This window comes from Mya arenaria, chromosome 5 (assembly GCF_026914265.1).
Source record: "Mya arenaria isolate MELC-2E11 chromosome 5, ASM2691426v1".
Taxonomy (NCBI): domain Eukaryota; kingdom Metazoa; phylum Mollusca; class Bivalvia; order Myida; family Myidae; genus Mya; species Mya arenaria.
In genome coordinates, this window is record NC_069126.1 from 27,214,656 (window position 1) to 27,239,750 (window position 25,095).

General features: G+C 35.1%; 2 protein-coding genes across 7 annotated transcripts in view; both read left to right on the forward strand.

Annotated features, from left to right (window-relative positions):
- The window catches only part of LOC128234627 (chitin synthase chs-1-like), a 36,736-nt gene extending 23,519 nt beyond the window's left edge, over positions 1 to 13,217 (forward strand). For 3 of the 4 annotated variants that reach the window (XM_052948978.1, XM_052948980.1, XM_052948981.1), the window contains 16 exons: positions 219 to 1,168; positions 1,319 to 1,438; positions 1,661 to 1,879; positions 3,166 to 3,245; positions 3,377 to 3,464; positions 3,651 to 3,804; positions 4,218 to 4,406; positions 5,015 to 5,150; positions 6,110 to 6,310; positions 6,843 to 8,040; positions 8,133 to 8,307; positions 8,525 to 8,740; positions 9,002 to 9,165; positions 10,069 to 10,359; positions 10,879 to 10,982; positions 11,502 to 13,217. In XM_052948978.1, coding sequence (XP_052804938.1) covers positions 219 to 1,168; positions 1,319 to 1,438; positions 1,661 to 1,879; positions 3,166 to 3,245; positions 3,377 to 3,464; positions 3,651 to 3,804; positions 4,218 to 4,406; positions 5,015 to 5,150; positions 6,110 to 6,310; positions 6,843 to 8,040; positions 8,133 to 8,307; positions 8,525 to 8,740; positions 9,002 to 9,165; positions 10,069 to 10,359; positions 10,879 to 10,982; positions 11,502 to 11,635 — 4,419 coding nt within the window. In that variant the 3' untranslated portion in view covers positions 11,636 to 13,217. The remainder of the gene's footprint in view (positions 1 to 218; positions 1,169 to 1,318; positions 1,439 to 1,660; positions 1,880 to 3,165; positions 3,246 to 3,376; positions 3,465 to 3,650; positions 3,805 to 4,217; positions 4,407 to 5,014; positions 5,151 to 6,109; positions 6,311 to 6,842; positions 8,041 to 8,132; positions 8,308 to 8,524; positions 8,741 to 9,001; positions 9,166 to 10,068; positions 10,360 to 10,878; positions 10,983 to 11,501) is intronic. The other variant, XM_052948979.1, reaches the window with a different exon arrangement.
- Positions 13,218 to 22,586: 9,369 nt separating this feature from the next.
- Positions 22,587 to 25,095, forward strand: part of LOC128233850 (uncharacterized) — a 43,653-nt gene continuing 41,144 nt past the window's right edge. For all 3 annotated transcript variants that reach the window (XM_052947707.1, XM_052947709.1, XM_052947708.1), the window contains exon 1: positions 22,587 to 22,784. The gene's annotated coding sequence lies outside the window, so the exon portion shown is untranslated. The remainder of the gene's footprint in view (positions 22,785 to 25,095) is intronic.

Consider the following 25,095-nt stretch of genomic DNA (forward strand, 5'->3'; position numbering starts at 1 on the left):
CAAAAGCTCTCTTTTCAAACGAACCTCTTAACCTCTGACCATTCCTCAAAGAGTGTAAACTAATTGCTACTGAGTGTTAATCTGTTCTTAAATAAGTTGTAAAATTTAACCTGATATTAGGAGGTTTAGGTAGCGTAGGATCGTATCTGATCATTGTCTGATCAAACTGTGTCGTTTTCACCATCGCTAAATCATAAAACAATAATCTTCTGTTTCAGTGTTTGCTGATGGAATTCGTCCATTCTGTTGGCCTGTGTCTGCTTGCCTTTGTTATACTACCTGATATGGACCCAATGAGAGGAATTATGTTACTGAATGGAATCGCTTTCCTCCCATCCATACTATTTCCCATTTGTGGTTCGGCTGTGAAACACCATGGTCAAAAGAAGAGAAACGCACTGACAACATTGATTGTGTTTTGTTTAAACATTCTCGTAGTTTTAGTGCAAGTGGGTTTCATAGCTGTTGTGCTGATGTATGACAATTTTATTGAGACGAGTCACATCGATGTGGAATATTACACTTCGGGTTTGTTTATAGCAGCAATGGTATTTGTATCATTTTCGTGGTGGGAAAATTTCACTGATGACAGGTTTTGTGGGACGACAAGCTATGGCGGATGCACCAAAAGCTGGTTATTAAAAATGAAGTTTGAACTACAAGAGTCAAGACCAATTGTTTTTTTATTCACCAGTTTTCTTAAGATCGCCGTTACAATTGTAGCGAGTTGGCTCACCAAAATGTATAAACCGCTATCAGAGGATGAATTTTCTCATGTCCATAGCATAGCAGATGTACCAATCAAAGACGCCTTAGATTACATTGAATCACAACCGTTGAAAGAAAACGTTGCAATGCTTGCACTTGTACTCGTAACTTTCTTCGGAAACTACTTTGCCACGACTTGTTGTAAACTGAAACTGCAGACGGTATCATTTAACATTCCCCTGTTGCTTTCGACACCTACGGCTGTTGTCTTGGTAGCGTTAGATTGCGACTATGAGATTTTAAACATTTTTACGAATGAGGGTCAGAACGACTGTAGCAATGATGACTTTATTCGCAAAGCCCTGGTGTATATATGTGGAGGAATAGTCTGGGCTTCGCTGTACTGGCTTTGTCGTCATATATTCTACCCTGATATTGAACGACTCGCTAAGCAAGAAAGGTAAATCCGACGAACGGTATGGTTTCAGTACATTCACATGTTATATAACGTTGTTACTGTGTTTTCCATTGAATGGTTAATTTGGTAATACTGCATTTTGAAGTTTATCATTAACGTTTGGACTGAAAACTTTTTGCTGATTTCTTTCAGGCTGTTCATGAATCCATTTTACTGCAGCGTTTTGTTTGAGCAAAATTTGATACTGAATCGACGACGGCACAACAGAAGAGTCATTCGAGAAGTTAAAGAAGATAGCAAAGTGTACTACAGGTATATTTTCCTCATATTTATACCAGCAGCATGTCTGCAGCATCGAGCGACTGATCGTTTCGTAACACATGTTTGTCTACTGCTTAACGGAATTCTTTAATCGATATGTTTCTTATGGTATTGACATTTCAAAAACAGTCCCGATATTACATATTCATCGCCTATAAACATATTTAATAAGGAGTTTTGAAACATCCGTATATATTGTTGATTTTTCTTCAGCCTTTCCCATTATAACTATAAAATAAACATCGAGGGTGAAGAAGTGGAAGATTTAAATAAAGTAAATGATACATCAAAATCTAAAGAAAATGAAGAGAGTGAGGAAGCAGAGGACCAGACGAACCCGAAATTTCAGGAAGTCCCAATGATATATGCATGTGCGACAATGTGGCATGAAAATAAACAGGAAATGCTGCAGTTGTTGAAGTCAATATTTAGGTAAGTCTGACACCGATAAAACCAAACATTGACACCTATAACACCAACCATTGACACTGATAACACCAACGATTGACACCGATAACACCAACCATTGACACCGATAACACGAACCTTTAACACAGATAACACCATTTATTGACACCGATAACACCAACCTTTGGCACAGATAACACCATTTATTGACACCGATAACACCAACCTTTAGCACCGATATCACGAACGACTGACACCGATAACACCAACAATAACACAGATAGATAACACCAAACATTTACACAGATAACACCAAACATTGACACCGATAACACCAACGATTGACACCGATGACACCAACCATTGACACAGATAACACCATTTATTGACACCGACAACACCAACCTTTGGCACCGATAACACGAATGATTGAGACCAATAACACCAACCATGACGAAGATAACACCAAACATTTACACAGATAACACCAAACATTGACACCGATAACACCAACCATTGACACCAATAACACCAAACATTGACAGCGATAACACCAACAATTGACACCGATAACACGAACGATTGACACCGATAACACAAAACATTGACAGCGAATACACCAACCACTGACACCGATAAAACCAACCATTGACACCGATAACTTCAAACATTGACAGCCATATCACCAACCATTGACAGCGAATACACCAACCGCTGACACCGATAAAACCAACCATTGACAGCGAATACACCAACCGCTGACTTCGATAAAACCAACCATTGACACCGATAACTGACACCGATAACACCAAACATTGACACCGATAACACAACCATTGACACAGATAACACCAAGCATTGACACCGATAACACCAGACATTGACACAGATAACACCAACCATTTACACCGATAACACAAACATTTGACACAGATAACACTTAACATTAACACAGATAACACCAACCATTGACAATGATAACACCAACATTTGATACATATAACACCTAACATGGACACAGATAACACCAAAAAATGACACCGAAAAAACAAGACCAATTGGAACAGATAGCAACATCATATAACACCGATAACATCAACAATTGACATTAATTGAAACCGATAACACCATCAGTTGACATCGTAAAGACTAACATTTGACACGGATAACACCTACAAATAAAGCAATGACACCAACACATGTCATCGATTACACCGACAATTGACACAGATAATACAAACAATTGATACTGATATAACGAACACTTGCACTATCTTTGCTTTTGACAATGAAGCTTTTTATTTCCTTAGGATGGATAAAGATCAAAACCTGCGTCGTCATTCTGAAACAATTTCTGGCAAACGTGACAAGGACTTTTACGACTTTGAAGGTACAATTAAGGGATTTGACGTTTAAAAAATGACATTTCAATTTTATAAATGCGAATATCAAAATGTATTCTGTTTTTAATGCAGTTTGGTATACATGTATGGTAGGATAAACACACTTAACCTCTTACAGCTCACATCTTTTTTGATGACGCGATGAACGGCACGTTACCTAACGACTTTGTCAGACTGTTGTTATCCGTGATTGATGAAGCTCTAAGGTAAATAATGCATACAGTTCTGGTTTTTTAACAACAAAATGTATAAGTTGCTTAATAATTAGTACGTACATGATTAAAATTCAAGACTTTGCCATAAGTAACTGTTTATTAACACAACTTCCAAAGTATGACTTTGCTTAAACCAACAGCATAATAAATTTATATTGGATCACTTTAATTGTATAGCTCAGTTCATCACAGACGAATGAAGATGAAAAACACGTTCATCGTCCCTACTCCATATGGCGGACAGATTGTTTATCCTATGCCTGGTGACAACTTCCTGTTTGTTCATCTTAAAGACAAGTCCAAGATAAGGCACAAGAAAAGATGGTCTCAGGTGAAAACATTGATCACCCTTTCGTTTTCCCTATTTCGGTTTTCTTATTCAAGTACTATAAACTAATAAGAAAATCATTTACATTTACATTGAGTTATGGAACCTCTTTTATTTCATGTATATCGATGAAATAATGAAAACTATTGGTGAATGATAACTTGATTGTGATAACTTGGCGAAGACACTCGTGATTTTTTTGTTTATGTGACCACTGGTAAAATAGAATAGGATCTTTCACTGAATTCAACAAATATCCTCTATAATAACATTTATATTTAAACAATAATTAACTTATTGTATTTGATTCTGCTGAGAAACAGAAGAGCTCTTTGTTCATTGGTTTTTTTTTCAAAATATAAACGTTTTTGCGGAACGTAGCTCGTAGTAATCAAAGTGCGTTTGCTTACTTGCAGGTCATGTACATGTACTATTTACTGGGATTTCGAATCGTGCGATTGTCCGCGGAAACAATCAAAAAAGCTTTAAACGATGAAGACAAGATAAATAACTTGATAAGTTGGGGAGAAGGCGTCGAGGCCAGTGCCGGGAATATCGGCTATAGCCATGTGTTCAGGGCATTTGATGACCAAACTCTTCGAAAGGTACACTATTACTTATAAAGCTATTCATCGTGGAGACGAATAGTAAACATACTTTAATGGGGCGAGGAATCAAGTGACTTTCTCATGATTCTGTCAAAGAAGTGATTTAGAAGTAAACGTCACTTACTTGTTTGTTTACATCGGTTGTGACCTGTGGCGACCTATGTGAGAACCCCTTTAAGTCACGTGATTCCTCACCCTGATATCGGACTAACTGAATAAGAGGGACCATTGTGTGATCCCCACTCTGAGATTCGTCGATGATTGGTATTGGCTATCACCCATGAATGGTCAATGGTTACTAACAGTGTGCATATCATAATGTAAAACTGCTTCATGTGTGTAGCTCTGAAGAGCTTTACATTTTGCATTACGTTCACAGCTCTTCAGAGCTTTAAATTTTGTATTACGTTCACAGCTCTGAATAGCTGTAAATGTTGTACTACGCTCATAACGTTCATCGTAAAATAAAGTCTTACACCCACTATTATATTGTAATCAAAATACCAATAATTACACTAATAAATTTGTAAAAAGAGAAAGCGTAAATGTATTACTCGGATGTTGATTTAGTAAATAATTGTATGTTTTTGTCATACATTTCCTAGCTGAACAATACGTATCTGTTGGCTCTTGATGGAGATGTTGATTTTACTCCTGGCGCTGTAAAACTCTTGGTGGATCGTATGAAGAAGAGCGAAAAAGTCGGTGCAGCTTGTGGACGAATACATCCAATTGGAACCGGTATTTGAAGTATTTAGTTTGAAACCTGCTGCAATTTACTTACATCCCAAGTGTTTACAAATGTGTTAAAGGGGGGCAATCAAGTTTTACACTTGATAGACGCACAAAAGAACCGTTTTAAATTTAATGCACTATTGTGTTTACATTATTTGACCTACATGATTTTAACAAGAAATGCATATGATTTTGTATAGATACAAAAATATCAGCCTTGATAAGTGAGGTTTTGAATTAGTAGTTACGTAGCCACAAATGTACAGTTAAAAAGCGCCAAAATATCGCTAACATTTTTTATCTGTACGAAAAGCATGTTATATTTGACTATATTGACTTAAAGATCAAAGCAATAAGGCCATTTCTTTGTGTGATAAATAAAAATATCAATATTTTGACGTTTTTTTTCTACTGGAAAATATGTGGCCACGAAGCTAAAAATTGAAACTCCATTTAAAAAAGCTTATACTTTGGTAAAACCAACCCACGTGACGCCTTTTACTGTTGGTTTCATCGCAAATGCATTTTTTATGACTGATAAACAAAATGTTAAAAAATATACTAAAAGTACAAAATTTAAAGCTGTCACAGTTTCTATATTGTCTCTGAATTTCAACTCAAAGAGGATGTTAATTAGCCTATTTTGCAATGTTTGGCCATTAAATATTTGTTTGATACTTTATTCTCAGTTAAAAGAATCTATGTTTTCTGTACAGAAAACCCTTTAAAATGGTACTAAATAATAAAGGGCCACCAGGTTCCCAAATTTACATATGTGTGTATCGGATACACTAAGTAAAACAGTTTCAAGTACTACACTGGTCAAGGGGAGAAACAAGCTTAAGGCGCTTTAGATTCAAATTTGAAATAATAAGATGTTGCTTCAGTTTTAGCGAAACTGCATAAATGTATGTATATTTGCGTTCAGCTTGAATAGTGTTCCAATATTTTTTTATTTGTCTTAGGTCCAGTGGTGTTGTTTCAGAAGTTTGAATATGCCATTGCTCACTGGTTACAGAAGGCAACCGAACATGTTCTAGGATGCGTATTGTGTAGCCCAGGGTGTTTTTCTATGTTTCGTGGATCGGCCTTGATGGATGATAATGTGATGAAAAAATATACGATTCTTCCGACAGAGGCTTCACATCACTTGATGTACGATCAAGGTAATGACAGCTTATTATCATAATTATGTTCTGTTGTCTGTTTGTTTGTTTTTGAAAATGTATACTCCTCTTGCGCTTTCTAAAATAAAAATAAAAATATATCCTTGCAACTGCATTTTAATTTCGATGATCGCAACATCTTCAGAATACCTAAGTTATTACCTTCGGAATCATAATACAAAAGTGACGCTTATAATTGGTCATATGACGTTTTATCGCAGCTAAGTATACGTGTCTTCCAATGAACAATTGACGTCACTGTATAAACAGACAAATCTATCCTACGCTTAGTTTTCTTGAAGAGTTATTTTAAGCGTTGTAGATTGACTATCCTAGAGAAAATTTGCAAACAATAAATATTAAAAAATAATTGAATATTTTAGAATTGCTGTTCAGTGCGCAGATAATTGTGAAGTTCTTCACCAGCAGTACACTGACCATATGTTTTCATACACCGATGAACTGTGGACTACTTTAGCACATTTACTTCCACGCCTTTAGCTCTTAATTTGAAAATTGCATATTATTGCAGGTGAAGATCGATGGTTGTGTACGTTGCTTCTTCAGCAGGGCTACCGGGTCGATTATGCGGCTGGTTCAGATGCATTTACATATGCACCAGAAGGATTTGCAGAATTTTTCAATCAACGACGCCGTTGGATGCCCTCGACGGTTTTCAACATCATTGACTTGTTGGCGGACTACCAAAACACAGTTTATATCAACACCAATATAAGCATGCTGTATATCATTTATCAAGGAGCACTATTGTTGTCTACTTCGATCGGACCCGCAACAGTTCTTATGATGATCGCCAGTGCAAATTTGATCGTGTTTGGTACAAGTCTTATTTGGGCGTACATTATTGCTCTTTTACCAGCCGTGTTCTTTTGCATCATTTGTTTCTTTACGAAACCAAAAGTTCAAATCCAAGTTGCCGAATTACTGACGGGCCTGTACGCATTTGTCATGGTAGTAGTTATTGTGGGAACGATTGTTATTGCAGTAAAGGACAGTCCGTTTCATCCTAGTGTTTTGTTTATGTCCTGCTTAGTGTTGGCGTTTGCATTCGCCGCATTCCTTCATCCGAAGGAATGGACTTGTGTTGTGTACGGAATACTGTATTTCGTACTCATCCCAACAGGATTTCTACTGCTCGTAATTTACTCAATAGCAAATCTCCATGTAGTTTCTTGGGGAACGCGCGAAGTCCCAAAGGAGAAAACAGAAAAAGAATTGGAAGAAGAGAAAAAAGCACAAGAAGAAAAACAACGGAAAAAGAAAGAATCAAGTTTCTTCGGAAAATTTCTTCCGTCCTTTCCAACAAAAGAATTCAAAGATATGATGAATGTATTTGTGGAAAAAAGTAAAACGGAAAAATTGCCTGAAGGTAGTGAAACAGTGGAGCTGTTGCGAGGTATAAATGAAAACATGTCTGATTTGAAAAATTACATGAAAAAATCGATTAATCCTTCAGAAGAAGCAAGGCACAACCCAACAGTAAGAATAAATGTCCAAGAGCCAGTGATTGAGAAGCAAGAGGACTTTAATTCTAAACATACTAGGACAACACACAAAGGAATCCTTAAACATGTTAAGGAGGAGCATAAAGCACCCGAACGTGACGATTTGGACAATCCCGCATGGGCCGAAATCCCAGAGCTTACGCATGGTAGGAAGATTAAAATGGTGGAAGAAGAGCTGAATTTCTGGCAAAACTTCATAAGCAAGTATGTCAAACATTCAGTAATTTGATTTTCTATAGTATCTTACAGTGAATATTTATTTTAGTCAAATAAATTATATTCTGTTTTATTTTCAGATATCTCCACCCGTTAGAGTTTTCTAGTCAAAAGAAAAAGAATGATGAAAATGCTCTGCTTGAATTGCGGACAAACATATCGACCGGAATGATTGTGACAAATCTGCTATGGATTGCTTTGAACTTCATGTTTCAATATACAAGCCCAACAAAAATCAAACTATTTGGCACGACGGTATATTTAAACTTGCTTCTATTTTATGAAAATCAGTTTATATTTAAGACACACCATGATCAATAATCATCAAAAGTATCTGCACATCTGAGGAGATATTATTGAGTATATAATTTGAACATTTAAGTAATAAAATCGCAATAATGACTTTAAAACTAATTTTAAACCGCAGCTTTATAAACGAAAATGTATTCATCGTTATTTCATACAAATTAAGAGCGAAACAGATGTGGAAAATTTGGAGGAAGGCAATATGGAAATAGACACAGACAGCGGCCCAATCAAGGGTTTGGAGGTGGACATTCTTGGGCTGCTATTTATTATCTTCTACGTGCTTATTCTTCTTGTCCAGTTCATTGGAATGCTCTTGCACAGATACGGAACTATTCTGCATCTTTTGTCAGTCACAAAAATGCCAAGTATTCGCTCGAAGGTAACCATTGTTCGTTGGCTTCAAATCGGTCATGTGGGTTTCCTCTGGGCACTCCCGCATTTCTCCTCTACATAAGATAACACATTGTGTTGCGGCGTGCCAAAGAATGCTGTTCAAATAATGTTGTTATAACTTCGTTCACATTCGTTTTCAAATCAATAACTAAAATTAATTGATGTATTTTTTTAAATGAAAACAAACACGAAGAAAATGACCTTTAAAAATAAAAATCAATTATGATATATCAGTATCGTCTTTCAGAAAACATCCTTGTTAGACAAACAAACAAATATTAGTACTCGGGAAGCTAAATTATTGTGTGAAAAGCTGCTTAATGTTAGCGACGATGATGAATCGGAAAGTGAAGAAGAAAATGAACAAGACAAAATACAACAACTTGAGGCGCTTCAACGCACTGGTGTCAGGTACACTGTCATGAGTATTTATCATCGTTCCTGCAGTTATAGTTACCAACAAAATATAAAAATACACTATTACTAATGGTATTATATCGATTTTAATTAAACACGAACACTAACATCATTAGAAAGACTGGGAAAAGAGCTTTGATACCGGCGAAGATAAACCTACAGTGAGAGTAGAACTAGTGCTTTGCAATATTAGCTTGTGTCAGGCGGCGGTTTGGAGTGTTGTCAGGTTAAAGTAGCTGTAAAGAAATGTTAAATGTGTAGGCGTAAAGCAGTTATTTACAAATACATTTTATCATAAATGTATCTGGATATATGCATTGAGCCTGCGCGGGACATCGTTTGTGCTCCTTATGGCTTGATTCCATACCCTTTGTTATTGGTCCCAGATACCACCTGTTTGTCAAAGGAAGTGAATGCATGAACGCACAGTCATGCTTCTAAATTGTGCACAATTCCTTATGACCATCATCCAATATTCCAGTTGTTATACAATTCTTTTACAAATATTAATAAAGCATTGTTATGATATAATTGGAGGCGAAGAGTTATCATTATTTTACAACACAAACTATCACATTGCCATCTTAATTTGATGCTTAAATGTCCATTCAATTCACAATTCCACAATTTTGTATGTTGTTATAAAAAGTATTTCCATTTCCTAAAACTATTTATTTTAATGGAATAAGTGTACTTAACAATAGTTACTATTATTATATCGTTGCCCTAGTTTTTATTAACTCCTGAAAGAGTAAATAAGTTTGCCTCAGGTTAGTTTTCTAAGGGTCATACGTCTGATAATATTAAGTTAAAGTTACATTACTTGTTATAAAGGAGTATATTGTTACTGGTAATAAATAAAAACGATGAATCTTTTCATGTTATTGTAAATTTCAGACGTCCAATTACATTCAATGCTAACAAGCTTGATTCAACAACACGCATGCGCGAGTCTCTGAGAATGCGCAACTTCAATTCAAATCTTGCTTCGAGCATAAACGTTCTCCATCAAGATCTTCAAGCAAACAGGGATCGAATGTCAAGTCCGCAATCAAACATAAGGCAGCGGAGTGAATATGAACGAAGACGACAGAGGCTGACTGACGACAGAGTGCGTCCCCTGGAAAGGAGAGTAAAACTTCGGCCTGGTCATGAGATGATCGAAAATGACGTTCGGAGGAAATATAGGTAAACGTTATGAAGGCAGTGACTCACAGTGTGCAAAAAGTTTGATCAATACTCAACGGTAATCGTTATATGGAGAGTCCATTTGCACTCTGTAGCATCACTGTGTGGCCTGCATCATAATCCTGTTTTTATTCATCTGTTACATTGAAATTGGATTATCGTTCAATATCTACATATTTATTTTAACGAACTGCGTATTACTACTTTTGGAATACGAACATTCTTTTGAAATATTCTTTATATTGCACATGTAATTAACAATACTATTAATTAATTAATTAATTAAACAAATTCAAATTAAGTATTAGTTCTGTGGTTATATTAATTCTATATGATTTAAGTATTACTCTTTGCATTTTAATCGTAGTAAACGATTTTCATGAGTATCAATTAGTTAAGCTTAATATCTATGCGAAAAACTATAGAAACAAGCTCAGTAGCAAAAAATTTAAACATAAACCCCGTTTAATGGCACTTACGTCTAAAATTATAATCATACTGGAACTGTTGATATTAAAGTAACAGATATGACCGGAGAAACGGGAGAAACAGAGATATGGACCTTATACCCGAAGAGTCTAGGGGTCCGAGTGATCCAGTGTATAATGAAATAAAAGCACAAGGTAAACATTTTTAAACGAACGATTTTACTTTGTATCGGGTTTCATTAAAGATGCACTCTTACTTCCAAATAAGATTTACCACAACTAATATCACTGTTTTGAACTTTTGATATATCAAAAAGATGAATAAATATAGAAAACATTGGTTCTTATGAAGTATACCGAGGAGTTTAATTTGATAGAAAGGTGCAGATATTATTGTATTTCTACATTGTGAGACTATAGTAGATCATAATTCACCAATCATATAATATTTTTTTGCGTTTTTAGCAATTAAAACACGGTTACAAACTTGTTACCAGTAATTGATATTTTCCATAAATGTATTATTTAGGAAGTAGTAAAAGATGTATCACTCAAAATTTATATTTGATATGCATGTGTATGTATTGATTTTGAATAAGAGTGTCGATTTAATGTTTACAAACAAATACATATAATTCCCCATAGTCAAGTGTATTCGAACATTACATGTATACCATGTTTCTGAGGTTAATGATTCGTTGTTCCTATTTCTAGGCACAATGGGTCGACGTCTTGGGCGCAGACTTAGAATGTTTGAGCATGCATCCCGGGGGCATCAAAGAAACGGGAGTGCATTTCGAGGGCATCAAAGTAACGAATCGCCCAATACAGCAGACAGTCGATTTTGATGAACTTGTGAAAAGGATCGAGTTCTCTGAATATTCTGTTGATGATGATGATAGGACAATTAAATCTGAGTTTGATAGGGATTTAAACACACACTCGATCTACTATTCGAACAACTATTCGAAAATATTCATATTCTTATAAGATACAATATTCCAAATTCTATCATGGAGATTAACTTTTCTAAGGAGAGCACACAGCACCAATTTAAATAAAACAAGTACAACGTCTTGTTCTTTGAAGCCTTTTGATATAAATGACAAATTGCACTGCATTTAAAAAAGACGTATAGGTCTTGATTGATTTAAGTTATTTAACACTGTACTATATTTACACAAGATGTGATAACAAAAATAGCCGTGTGGGCAACTGTATCCAATTGGAAATATTTGTCCATTTCCCATAGAAAACAATCTCAGGTGCATAGGGACGGTTTACAATGTAAGGATGCTTTATATTTAAATACGTTGTAAATAGATCGCGCAGTAATTTCAATTTAGCAGTTACACCTATGGGCAATACTCTTAGGAATCTTAATTATTTATGCAAAAATTAAAGTCACCAGTGCCAATATGAAATTATTAACACACATTGCATGTTTAAACACTACACTGTTATTATTAATTTTACGTAGTACTTCTACTGATATACAGGCGTACATTCAATGTTGATTTCGATTGACAATTGCTGAAGAGTTCCGACTGCTACTGATCAGCTTCAAGGATGAACTGATCTATGAGAAGCTACCGACTAGATTGTCTGTGAAATAGCTTTGCACATGACCATTAGTGTAGTCACAACTGTACTTTTGTATGTTTTATGCACATTTTACAAAACATTTTACAAAACAACCGTTCTTTATATGTCATAGATACATACACATTTTTATATCTTATATTTTATATCAAATAATATTTCTAAATGTCCGAAGTATTTTTCTGAATATGCCAAATATTATCTTTCATTGATTTACTTTCGTTGGGGGAAGGCGGTGTGGTTGAAAACATTTACATTACATGTACGATAAAGACTTACCAATGAATTATGATTATTCGGGGAGTAAATTAGTATTGCTCCCCCTTGCTTCAATTTAATATAACTATGCATTGTTACTATACATTTTTTATATGAATGCTCTCTATCTTTATTGCTGAAACGTTTTTAACTCTATTGATTAACAAATTATTTTGTAAATAAGTAAAACTATGCATTGGCTCTATACAGTTGCAATGTAAATGTTCCTTATCTTTATTGCTGAAACATTATTTATCTCTATTGATTAACAATCTTTTTTGTATATGAGTAATATCTTCAAACCATACGTGAGTAAGATTGTTTATTATAGTGGATGGTGACATGAAACAAAATAAATGATGTAACATACGTTAATAAACACCCGTTCCCGTTGGCCTATGTTACTATACGTTTGTTTCTTGGTTTATATTAATGAACACTCTAAAATTTTAATAGACGAGTACAGTTTCGTTCGACCTAAAGCCATCTTTAAATGCTTAATTTTTCAGACACATATGTTTAAAAATATTTAACTTTTTTCATGTTTTAATAAAACAATTTTAAAAAACACTTTTGTTTTACTGATTCAATTGTCATGTAGTCAGCGATAACAAGTTCTTGGTTAGACAATAGTATTAACCTTTTTCAATGAAATTTCTGATTAAATTTAAAATTTCCTATATGAAGAGAAGATAAGTAAAATGAAAAAAATAAGACAAAATGATAACACTTTTTTTATAAAAGAAACATTAGTTTGAAGTGTATGTAATAAAATGAATCACTAACCGCACTTCATTTGTTACTATGTAAAAATGGTTACATTAAATATATTTTTCATTTAGCAAAGATATTATAATTAACATTAGAGAGGGAGAGACACAGAGGGAGAGTGAGAGAGGGGGGGTGAGAGAGAGGGGTGAGAAAGAGGGATGAGAGAGGGTGGGGAGAGAAAGAGGGGGAGAGGGGGTAAGAGAGAGGGGGTGAGAGAGAGAGAGGGAGAAAGGGGTGAGAAAAAGGGAGGGGTTGGAGAGAGGGGTGAAAGGGACAGAGAGAGGGGGTGAGAGAGAGATGGGAGAGAGAGGGGGTGAGAGAGAGAGGGGGTGGGGAGAGAGAGGTGGAAGAGAGGGGGTGAGTGGGAGAGGGGTTGAGAGAGAGAGAGAGAGAGAGAGAGAGGGGGAGTGAGAAAGAGAGAGGGTGAGAGAGAGGGGAGGGGGAGAGAGGGGGGAGAGAGGGGGTGAGAGGGACAGAGAAAGGGTGAGAGAGAGGGGATGAGAGAGAGAGAATGAGAGAGAGGGGATTGAGAGAGGGTGAGAGGCAGAGGGAGGGTTAGAGAGAGAGGAAAGAGAGAGGGGGTGAGAGAGAGAAAAGGAAAGGGAGAGGGAGATAGAGAGGGAAAGAGATAATTAAGACGGAAGGTAGGAGAAGGGAAAGAAACATAAGGTTATAAGATTGCGTGAAAAAGTATGATGAGCAGAGAAAGAGATGAGTGTATGGGAAAAAAAAATGAGTTAATTATACTCATTCACCGATTAAGTAATACTTTTATGACTTCCGTTTTTTTGTCTTTAATCTATTTATATCATTAATACAGATTCTATAAATATATGTACCAGTATCATAACAAAGCGTTACTGTGACGCGTTTGGCTATGACAATGAAAGGTGCTAAAAATGCAATGAATGGAAAAGGGTTTACAACTTCAGTTGCATACCGGCAGTACATGTTTAACTGATATTGCTATTTAAATGTTTAAAACATAACCCATTGTGATGCCACAACATATGTATTTATAATCGATGGCAGGATTTTGCTGTCTGTTATGTTTTTTACACTGTCACTCATCAGTTTACCTCGTTTTTTTATTCTCGATTGAATATAATTTTGAATATACTTTTCTTTTTTAAAGCCATTTCAAATGATATCAGAATAATATCGGTTCACCAGGCATCGGGAATTCACATATTGTGTATCGGATACTTTAAAGTATACCGTACATCAGAATACAAGTGTGTGCTTGGATTAGAAAATCCATATGCGCTTGTACAACATAAACAACAAAGTTGTTTTTTTAATTGTACCTATGGAAAAATGGCGGAAAGTAGTGAAACAGGGTTTAATCGAAAGTATGAACGATTTAAAATCTACACGTGAATGCGTTTAAATTTATCGAAGGAAACCAGACTCGCGCCAAGTGTAATATGAGGAAGAGGAAGACGATACCAAACACAATGGCCAGCAAATAAATAAATAAAATTCTAATATGACACGGTTAAAGGTGTGATTTAGAGAGCGAGGGTATGGTGATTTAGAGAGCAAGGTTGTGGTGATTTAGAGAGCGAGGGTGGGGGTGATTTAGAGAGCGAGAGTGGTGTGATTTAGAGAGCGAGGGTGGGGGTGATTTAGAAAGCGAGGGTGGGGTGATTTAGAGAGCCACGCATGGGTCTAAATCCCGGAACTTAAGCGTGGCAGGAAAATTTAAATTGAGAAAGAAGAGTTATCTTTCCGGCAAAACTTCATCAGCTTGAATTTTAAACAGATTTGCGGTGTTGAAATAAATATGCATTGTATTAAAGATGTACTCTCACAGACTGAACGATTTGACAACATTTTTGTCGTAGAACGAGCCATTTTTTTCCGAAAATGCATTAAAACCACTTACATAAGACTGCTGACAAAAAAAATCGATCGCAGATTTTTCCATTTAAGTTCAAAAATTGATGTTTTGTGCAGTTTTCTTAAACCGTTAGTAACGGTAAAGCCATAAAACATTTATTTTCAAAAGGAAATATGAAAATCTACGATCTGATCTTTTGTCAGCAATTTTTAATCGTTGGTTTGCAGAGATTTACGCAAAAAATTGCTCTTTCCAAAACAAAAAATAAAAAAAGTTGTAAAAACAGCATATCTGTGAGAGTGCACCTTTAAATGTTAAAGTTATTATATTTAAAATGTGCGTCTCTCAAATAGTTGTTCCCGATAAGAGTGGTCAAGTCAACACAAATAGGATGATAAAAAGTCTTTGCTTTAGCAAACATGATAACAGGATTGTTTGTGACAAAACCGGTATGGTTTTGGGTTACAGACCACTAAATAAATATTCTATATATTCTAACGTATATTGGCAAATTTGCATATTCCCTCACTTTTGTAACATTTTCTTCATATTGTGTTACTTTTTCCCCTTTACTGAAATGAAAAGTAAACTTGGGACGATTTTACTGGGGGTGGGGAGTGGCGGGTCACCCCTGGTTCCCCTTGTGTCATTTATTTCGGTGAAACCCTTAATAAAATTGTATATAACTATTAAACAACGGAATATTTTAACATAAAAAAATATTAAGTTTACATAAGTGTTACTTGCAGCACAAGTATTCTTAACATACTCTAGCTTAACAATTTTATCAAGGACATAATTATGAAATTTGAGCAAAGTTGTTTTGCCAATTGCATTCTATACGTCTGCTGTCAAGGGCGAAGCGCAGGTAGAATATCTTGAGGCAGGACAATTTATATAGACGATAGAATGAACTCCAGAATGTGGGTAACTCTTTATCATTTTCTACGTGATCGTATTCACTGTTCATTTAATATGCTTGCTCTTGCATAAAAACGCTCCCTTTTTATAACACCTTTATTCAGTCACAACAAGCCAAATTTTCGGAGATTTATGCATTTAGTACGCATTTTAAAGACACAAAGAAGCTGTAGATATTCCCTTCCAATGAAAGTGCTAATCAATTATGTAAATATTGTATAGTAATTGAGTTCTGCAATTTGTGCAATTTAGCCTGAAGTTTTGCGTGTGTTCGCACGAAATGGCAGATCGCTGTATTCCATATTTCAGAAAACATTAAGACTAATATTAGCAATCATTAAGTTCGATCCATGTGAAAACAGCAAAAATGATGGTAATACTGTACTGATATAGATAACAAATCTTCTTTGAAACTGAAGGGTCAAGACCCTTGTTATTTGGTATGCAACCTCATGTTGTTGCCCTTTACCAAGATTGTTTAAATTATGTGCCTTGGTTCGAATCCCGCAAAGTCCCTTGGTTACCAGGTTTTCTATATACTTACATAGTAAACATTTTCAAAATCGTCTTCTCTTAAACTTCAATGCCAAGACTTTTGATTATTGGAAGGTAGCTTATTAAAGAATTGGCTGTTTACCAAGATTGCTTAATTCATGTACCTGGGGTCAAAGCGGCCTGCCCTTGGGATCCCAGGTTTACTATATATTCTTATAAAGTGAATAGAAAATATCTTCTCTAAACCACCAGGTCAAGACTTTTGATAGATTGTATTTAGCCTCTTGCAATGGCTTTTAACTAATATAGTTCAAATTATTTCCCTGGGGCCAAAGTGTGCCTTAGGAGTTCCAGGATTTCTATATTCGTATGCAGTAAAAACCTTTGGAAACCTCATTTGAAACCAATGGCATAGACCCTTGATATTTGGTTTGTAGCGTCATATATTGGTCTTTTACCAAGTTTGATAAAATTATGGTCTTTCAGCCCAAACTTGCCGTCCCCCTGTGGTACCAGGAATTCTGTAATCTTAGTTACTATGTGTTGTAATTTTAAAAACCTTTGAAACTACATGACACAGACCATTTGTATTTGGTATGTATTCTTATGTTGTTGGTATTACCAACATTGTTCGCCCCTGGAGTCAAAGCTGACCACATTACCTAAATTAATAGCAACCATTGACGTCCTTAGCAACTAAATTATTTCCGACTATCCACTTACTTACCTAGTAAAAAATAAATTACAACCATGACTTTCTTACCAACTACCTTCATACATAGTAATCAATAAATTCCTTAGCAAGGAGGGACTATCTTCTTGTGATCCACTTACTTCCCTTGTAACAAATGAATTCCTAAACTAGCAATGCCATTTTTAAGGACTGAATGACTTCTTTAGCAACCTATAACTTCTTAGCAACCATCTACATCCACAGTAACCGAGTACTTTCTTAGCAATATATGTATTCCTTAGCAACCACTTACTGTTTTAGCAACCGATTACCTAATAAGCTGCTATGTACTTCCTTAGCAGCAAATGACTGCATTACACAATTTCTTCATTTATAGCAACCAGTTATTACCATAACAACTACCTACATCCATATCAACCAATGATATCCTACACAACAATTGACTTCCATATCAGTCGGCTTCCATTGTCATCACACACATTGTCCCTTGGAACAACCAGCTGACAATGTTTTGACTTCCTTATTAGTCATGACATTACTCGGCAACCACTTACGTCTTAGGCAAGCAACATCAACCTTAAAAACCACTGACTTGTTGGACATTTTAAATAGGTGATCATGTTCATGTAGGGACAGTTTGTCCCTTTTGTTTTTGTTATATGAATGTTGAGCTGGCTCGACAAACAACATTTCACAATCAGAACCGAACGTTGAAACAGCGTTAGAAATATGACGTATGAATACGGTAAATGTACTTAAATCCACATTGTAACAACGTTGACATCACGATGTTGTGTATTTTGACAAAATTCCTAAACAACTATGTTTTATATTTTGACATATCCATATTAAAATGTTTGCAATTTTTATCTTTGTTTATACATTCTTTTATAAGAAAAGTTTATATAAAATTATACATAACACTCTACATAATGGGGACTTGTGGATTGAAAATTGGTTTAGTATGAGATATTCATAACCTTGAGCTTAACTCCATTGGTGAGGGATAATAAGTCTTATTTGGAAGTATTCATGTTTAATATAAGCCTAAGACTTAAGCTTAAGTATCTGTAAATTCCACAATACACAGGCTCCAATTTTTCGAAACTTCTTATGGTTAACAGGCTTGAGTACCTTATTTCAATAAGCCAAAATACATGCTTAAATTTTATTCTGAATAATGAAAAATGTTTTTTTTGTTATTATCATAAAGATATTCCTGTTTAAAGTGTATAAAAACTTAAAGAAGTAAATATAACGCAAATTATAAAAAAACAAATAATAGTGAGCTTAGCTTATCCTGTTATAAGAGAGTTTCGAGAAATTGGGGACTGGTGTTTTTACGTTGAAATCTCAACGTCTACAACACTTTCGAGACGTAACATTCTTCACAAACGTTTCAACGTTGAAGAATGGCTTTCAACGTTGTTGAGCCTGCTGGATCTTTTATTACAGTATGAATCCCGACTCTGTTGGCTCAGTGTCTTACCCAGTCAATGTTTACACATTTTCGCAAATTCTGATGTTGCCATTTGAACCAAGGGTTAATGTTTCCCGGTAATGCATCTGAAAACCTATATTATAAATATTTTACCCTTTGATACCGAAATTGCATATAAATAAATTTTAAGTGTAAATAAACTATTCTGTTTTAGTGAGGTGCGAGCACATGCCAGTAGAGTCAATGAAAAAATAGAAAACTGACAGCAACAGCTCATGCTCATATACACAAACATAAGGATAACTTACATATAATAGGCTTTAAGCCTTTTGTAGAATCGCGTTTCTAATGTTGTTCAAAATCGTGGACTTCAAAGACAATATTTGAGTATATATATTAACGTTTGTCAGTTTCTTACTTTTAACACTCCTTTTTTATATTGTTCTACAAAAAAAACGTGCATTTTACAAAAAAAAATCATTAGCAAATCTATTCACATACAGTAACTTGCAGTTTTTAGAAAAATGATTTCCCTTTCCAAAACGAAGTTTTACAAATCGTTTTAAGTGTTTAAATAAACCTTGCAACATTGATTACCATGAATAGAGATAGACGTGCAACATTGATTACCATGAATAGAGATAGACATGCAACATTGATTACCATGAATAGAGATAGACGTGCAACATTGATTACCATGAATAGAGATAGACGTGCAACATTGATTACCATGAATAGAGATAGACGTGCAACATTGATTACCATGAATAGAGATAGACATGCAACATTGATTACCATGAATAGAGATAGACATGCAACATTGATTACCATGAATAGAGATAGACATGCAACATTGATTACCATGAATAGAGATAGACATGCAACATTGATTACCATGAATAGAGATAGACATGCAACATTGATTACCATGAATAGAGATAGACATGCAACATTGATTACCATGAATAGAGATAGACATGCAACATTGATTACCATGAATAGAGATAGACATGCAACATTGATTACCATGAATAGAGATAGACATGCAACATTGATTACCATGAATAGAGATAGACATGCAACATTGATTACCATGAATAGAGATAGACATGCAACATTGATTACCATGAATAGAGATAGACATGCAACATTGATTACCATGAATAGAGATAGACATGCAACATTGATTACCATGAATAGAGATAGACATGCAACATTGATTACCATGAATAGAGATAGACATGCAACATTGATTACCATGAATAGAGATAGACATGCAACATTGATTACCATGAATAGAGATAGACATGCAACATTGATTACCATGAATAGAGATAGACATGCAACATTGATTACCATGAATAGAGATAGACGTGCAACATTGATTACCATGAATAGAGATAGACATGCAACATTGATTACCATGAATAGAGATAGACATGCAACATTGATTACCATGAATAGAGATAGACATGCAACATTGATTACCATGAATAGAGATAGACATGCTGTTGAACAAATTATTGCACAGTTGTATCATTATAATTATTTGTTCTTGCGTGAATCTGCGTCTTTTGAATATTCTCTATATTGCATGTGATTTTGATATGATGACACGTATACAAAAAAGTTTATCAAGTGTCTTATACAGTCGAACCCCGCTAGCTCGAACTCGATTGGCTCGAAATCCTCGTTTGCTCGAACTGGACTTAACAAATAAGTTTATAAAGTGTCTTATACAGTCGAACCCCGATGGCTCGAACTCGATTGGCTCGAAATCCTCGTTTGCTCGAACTGGACGTAACAAATAAGTTTATAAAGTGTCTTATACAGTCGAACCCAGATGGCTCGTACTCGCTTTGCTCGAATTTCTCGTTTGCTCGAACTGGACATAACAAATAAGTTTATCAAGTGTCTTATACAGTCGAACCCAGTTGGCTCGTACTCGCTTTGCTCGAATTCCTCGTTTGCTCGAACTGGACGTAAAAAATAAGCTTATTATGTGTCATAGAAGTAAAAACGATCTAAGAACTGGAATATAGATAATTTTTATACACTGTCAATAACGATAGTACAGCTGTGACCGGTAGAATCATGGCTCATAAACAGGGAGAGTCTGTGGGCCGCGCTATTCAGTGAATGATGAAGTGAAAATACTGGGTAAAAGATATTGTGGTTATACATAAAAGAAACGACAATTTATCTAAATATCATAATTTGTTTTTTTACTAACAAGATCTTTATCTCGACAGCGTTTCAATTGATCATAAAAGCATACAAATATGGCCACAAAAATGCAGTATATGGTAAACACCCATGAAATCAAAATGTTTCTTTCTTTTTATTCGCGCATGGAAAACGTTTATCGCACATTTTACAATGTGCACTAATGCAGCAAATTGACTTTATTAGTGCTTTCCTTAATGTTTGTACCTCCGATTTCAGGAACTTCAAATGTACGAAATATTGCTCTAATAGTATCGAAGAAACAAAACGCGAAATACAACAAACAGATGCAAAACAAGCAGTCGCTTTTGAACTAAATGCAGACAGACCGAGCTTTTTCATCAAAATATCATGTTATATATTTTAAGTAAATTAAAAAGTAAAAGTAATTAATAGTTAGATGACATGATGTAAAATTTAAATGATTAAGAATGGGCGGAGTGCACAGAGCGAACGAGCCTTACTTTATCATTTAAATGTTACTTCAGGTCATCTGACTGTTTAAGAATACAACCTCATTGGCTGATACATTGTCAACGTAAAGTCTGCCACAGGAAGTGTATATTGAATAAGTGGCAGTAGGTGGACCTTTAAACACCCGCGAAAGTTGAAATTCTTAATGATTAAGTCTAGTACTTAATGATTGCCTTTCTTCAATTTCATTGGCTGAAAATGCAGCTTGTTTTCTAAATGGAATTGGTTTTCTTGTGCAACTTAGCTAGAAGTAGGGATTTCGCTTTTCTTGAAGTTTCATTTTTATTATTTTAACTACGAGAGTTTACAGTGAAGTCTACGGCGGAGGGTGTTGGCGCTTCTGTCCCAGAGTACACTCCAACCCACGTTGGATCGATTTCGCTTGGCTCGATTTCCTTGTTGGCTCAAACTGGATATGAAGGATCATTTTTTTACTGTAAGGATTCCCGTTTGGCTCGAGTTTCGAAAGGCTCGAAGTATTTTGGCCGGTCCCTGAGATTTCGAGCCAACGGGGTTTGCGTATAAGTACTTCACGTGAACATTTCCAATAAAAAAGAAACATTTATTTTCATACCTTGGATCTAGTGCTATATACGATAGACACTTATCGGTAGTGCAAAAGTAGACATTGCATTATTATTTCTTTACGAAGGATATACGTTCAATTAGTGATCTGTTACGTCTGTCACGTGTTCCCAAAGAAAGATGAAAATCTAACAATTTATTAATATTGGTCAAAACACGCAATCCGTGATATTTGTCTTTTTTGAGACAGAAACGCGATGAGTGCATATACATTTTGTAAAAATAATCTTAAAAACTTTAATTCTATTATAAGTAATCGAATCAATAAAATCACATCGATTTGTTTTACAAATGTATATTCTCTCTAAACAATTTATTCCTTTTAAATAAGGTAACATGAAATTCGATATATGAAATGCAGTGAATAGAAATACCCATTCAGTACGTCAACCAATAGAATGGCGAGAGCTACTTCCTTCTCTATTCAGAATTAAATTCTACACCCCGCTCTTAAACCCGATATTATTTTATAATGACATAGTGCCGGGACGCATGACTTACTTCAAACGTAGTTCGCTGTTTGATCGTTGCGGTCAAAAAGAAAAGTAGTCCTTGAAGTTCGTCGTTCGTGTCTGCGATTGCAAATTCAGACGATATAAGTAATAAAGATTTGTGTTGGAACTATAACTGTTATGAATAGAGACGATCACAAGAAAAGATGTCTTAGTTAGCATTTGGATGGCAATAGTAAGTTACATCTTAGTTATATGTTAATTTACTCGTTTTAACAGAATGCGACAAAATATACCAATTGGGCCGGTTGTTCAAAACTTTGTTAAAGTTATCAACGTTGTTAACGTGATCGCTGTTAACGTTCAAATCTGTATTGATCTGTACGTTTCACGGAAACACTTATAAATGCTCTATTCAGTTTTTTTACGAATTTTGTGACGATATTTTAGCTGTACCTGTTTTTTTTATTGAAATATGAGAGCACATCATAGAATATTTCACCTTTGAATGTAAACAACGGTAATCAAGTTTGTGTTTTGTGTTCTGAACAATCCGTCCGATAGTATTTAAATCATTAATACCAGTAACTATATTCACTGGATTCTTTAATGTTCGGTATGATTAAAATTATGCTAAATCATTATTGATATAGATTTGTACATTTCGTGAAGTCGATCTACTCTTTATTGCGGAATATAATTTACATTTTATACTATGTAGCATTTTATTTTTACCTTATTAAGCTATTTACATATTAAGTTAATACGAAAAAAAGCTTGCTAAAAAGCAATCACGATCGAGGTGAATATTCAATACATAACAAAGGAAGATAGAGTGGCATAAATTTGAAGGCATACGTTCTCCATGAATACCCCATGAGCCATATGCCTCGTAGGTTTTCAATGTGAAGCGCGAAATTCGATACACACAAGTTTTGACAATACCTTAAAACGTAAAATATTGCGAATAATTGTAGATTTAGGAATGGCAATTTCGTGTTCTACATACTTAAATGTAAGTCGATACCAAGGTTATACTAGATAAGTGAAAAAGCCTCAACTATTTCGTTTCGAATTTAACTACGGCTATGTATCGTTCCATCACTGTATCTATTTCATGATATTATATCTAAACCTAACCATACTTTGTGTTTTGTGTAATTTATCAATTATTATAGTATGGTGGTCCACCGTGCCCAAGCGGAAACGGCCTTAGGTTATAACGTGGACCACCTGCATGCGATATGTGTTCGTCCCCAAACGTTTACTAGTTAATTAAAAAATATAAAAAACCTTCATTACATTGAAGTTTTCTACACTCATTGACTGATCTACATATTTGTATTTTGAGAGTAAACGTATCGAAATAGCAATGGACAAATTTCATTACAAGATTTGCGTATTTGTAAAAAGGCGTATGAATTAAAGTTCAAGGACAATACTAGTAACAACATCAATCGTATCTGTTCGGTAGTTTCCGTATTGATTCGGAAACGGAGCGAAAGTAATACCTAGATTTCGGTCATATCAATTCGCGGTTGTGCGGTATGCGCTAGTACGTCGATGTATCATATCCAGTGTGGAATACCTTAAATTTAAATATATCACCTGTCAAAATGACACTACATGTTCATAGAAGTGTCCACTGTTAACGGCAAAGACATGTTTTAAATAGGTGTCCTGGCGAAAGTTTAAATTGACTTCGGTACGCCTGATCAATACAGATTTCAAACAAGAGTATCCTTGTTTTGTATCCTAACTCACAAAAATGAGTCATTTTTTTATAATTGTTGCTCGAATTAATTATTGCCGCTGTCAATACATAAATTATTTCTTATGCCGACCATCAAAATGTGGTCAACACTTAACCTATGTATGATTGACACGTAAGGGAGAGTGTGTAGCCAGTGTGTGTGCACCACGTGATAAACTGCGTCATAAATGCTACGTCGGAAGGCAATATTTTGCCTCGAATGAAGAATAAACAAAGATAACTTTCCTATTTCTTCACCATTTTAAAGGAAACAAAGCGCAGTCTACGCCGCTTTACAAACCTTTTCGCAATACGGCCGTCTGACGGAGCACTGTCAAAACATTATTTCGGAAACAGTTTTGTCGAAGTGTTTGATGAAACTAATCACCTTATCAAACTCAGGTAATAAAACGAAGACGTGGCTCTTTAAGCGGCTTAGAACGCCCTTTGTTCCATTCCTGACGTACTTAAAGAAAAGTTATCTTTGATTGAAGTCTTCATTTTAAGCAAAATATTGCCTTCTGACGTAGCATTTATTTATGACGTGGTACACACACACTGGTAACGGTAGTTGTCCAAGTTCGTGTTGATATGGACTACCTTTAGCATTCTCCGATCGCTAGATTTGTTATACGTTTTGAGGGAATAACCGATAAAGAGGGCACATACAAAATATACGCAAAACAGGTTATCGCAAAACGCATTTACCGTATTTTCCCATGTTAACAACAGGAAGGAACTGTACATGACCTACAGAAAAGGCGTATATGTATCAGTGAACCTATAGGCTACA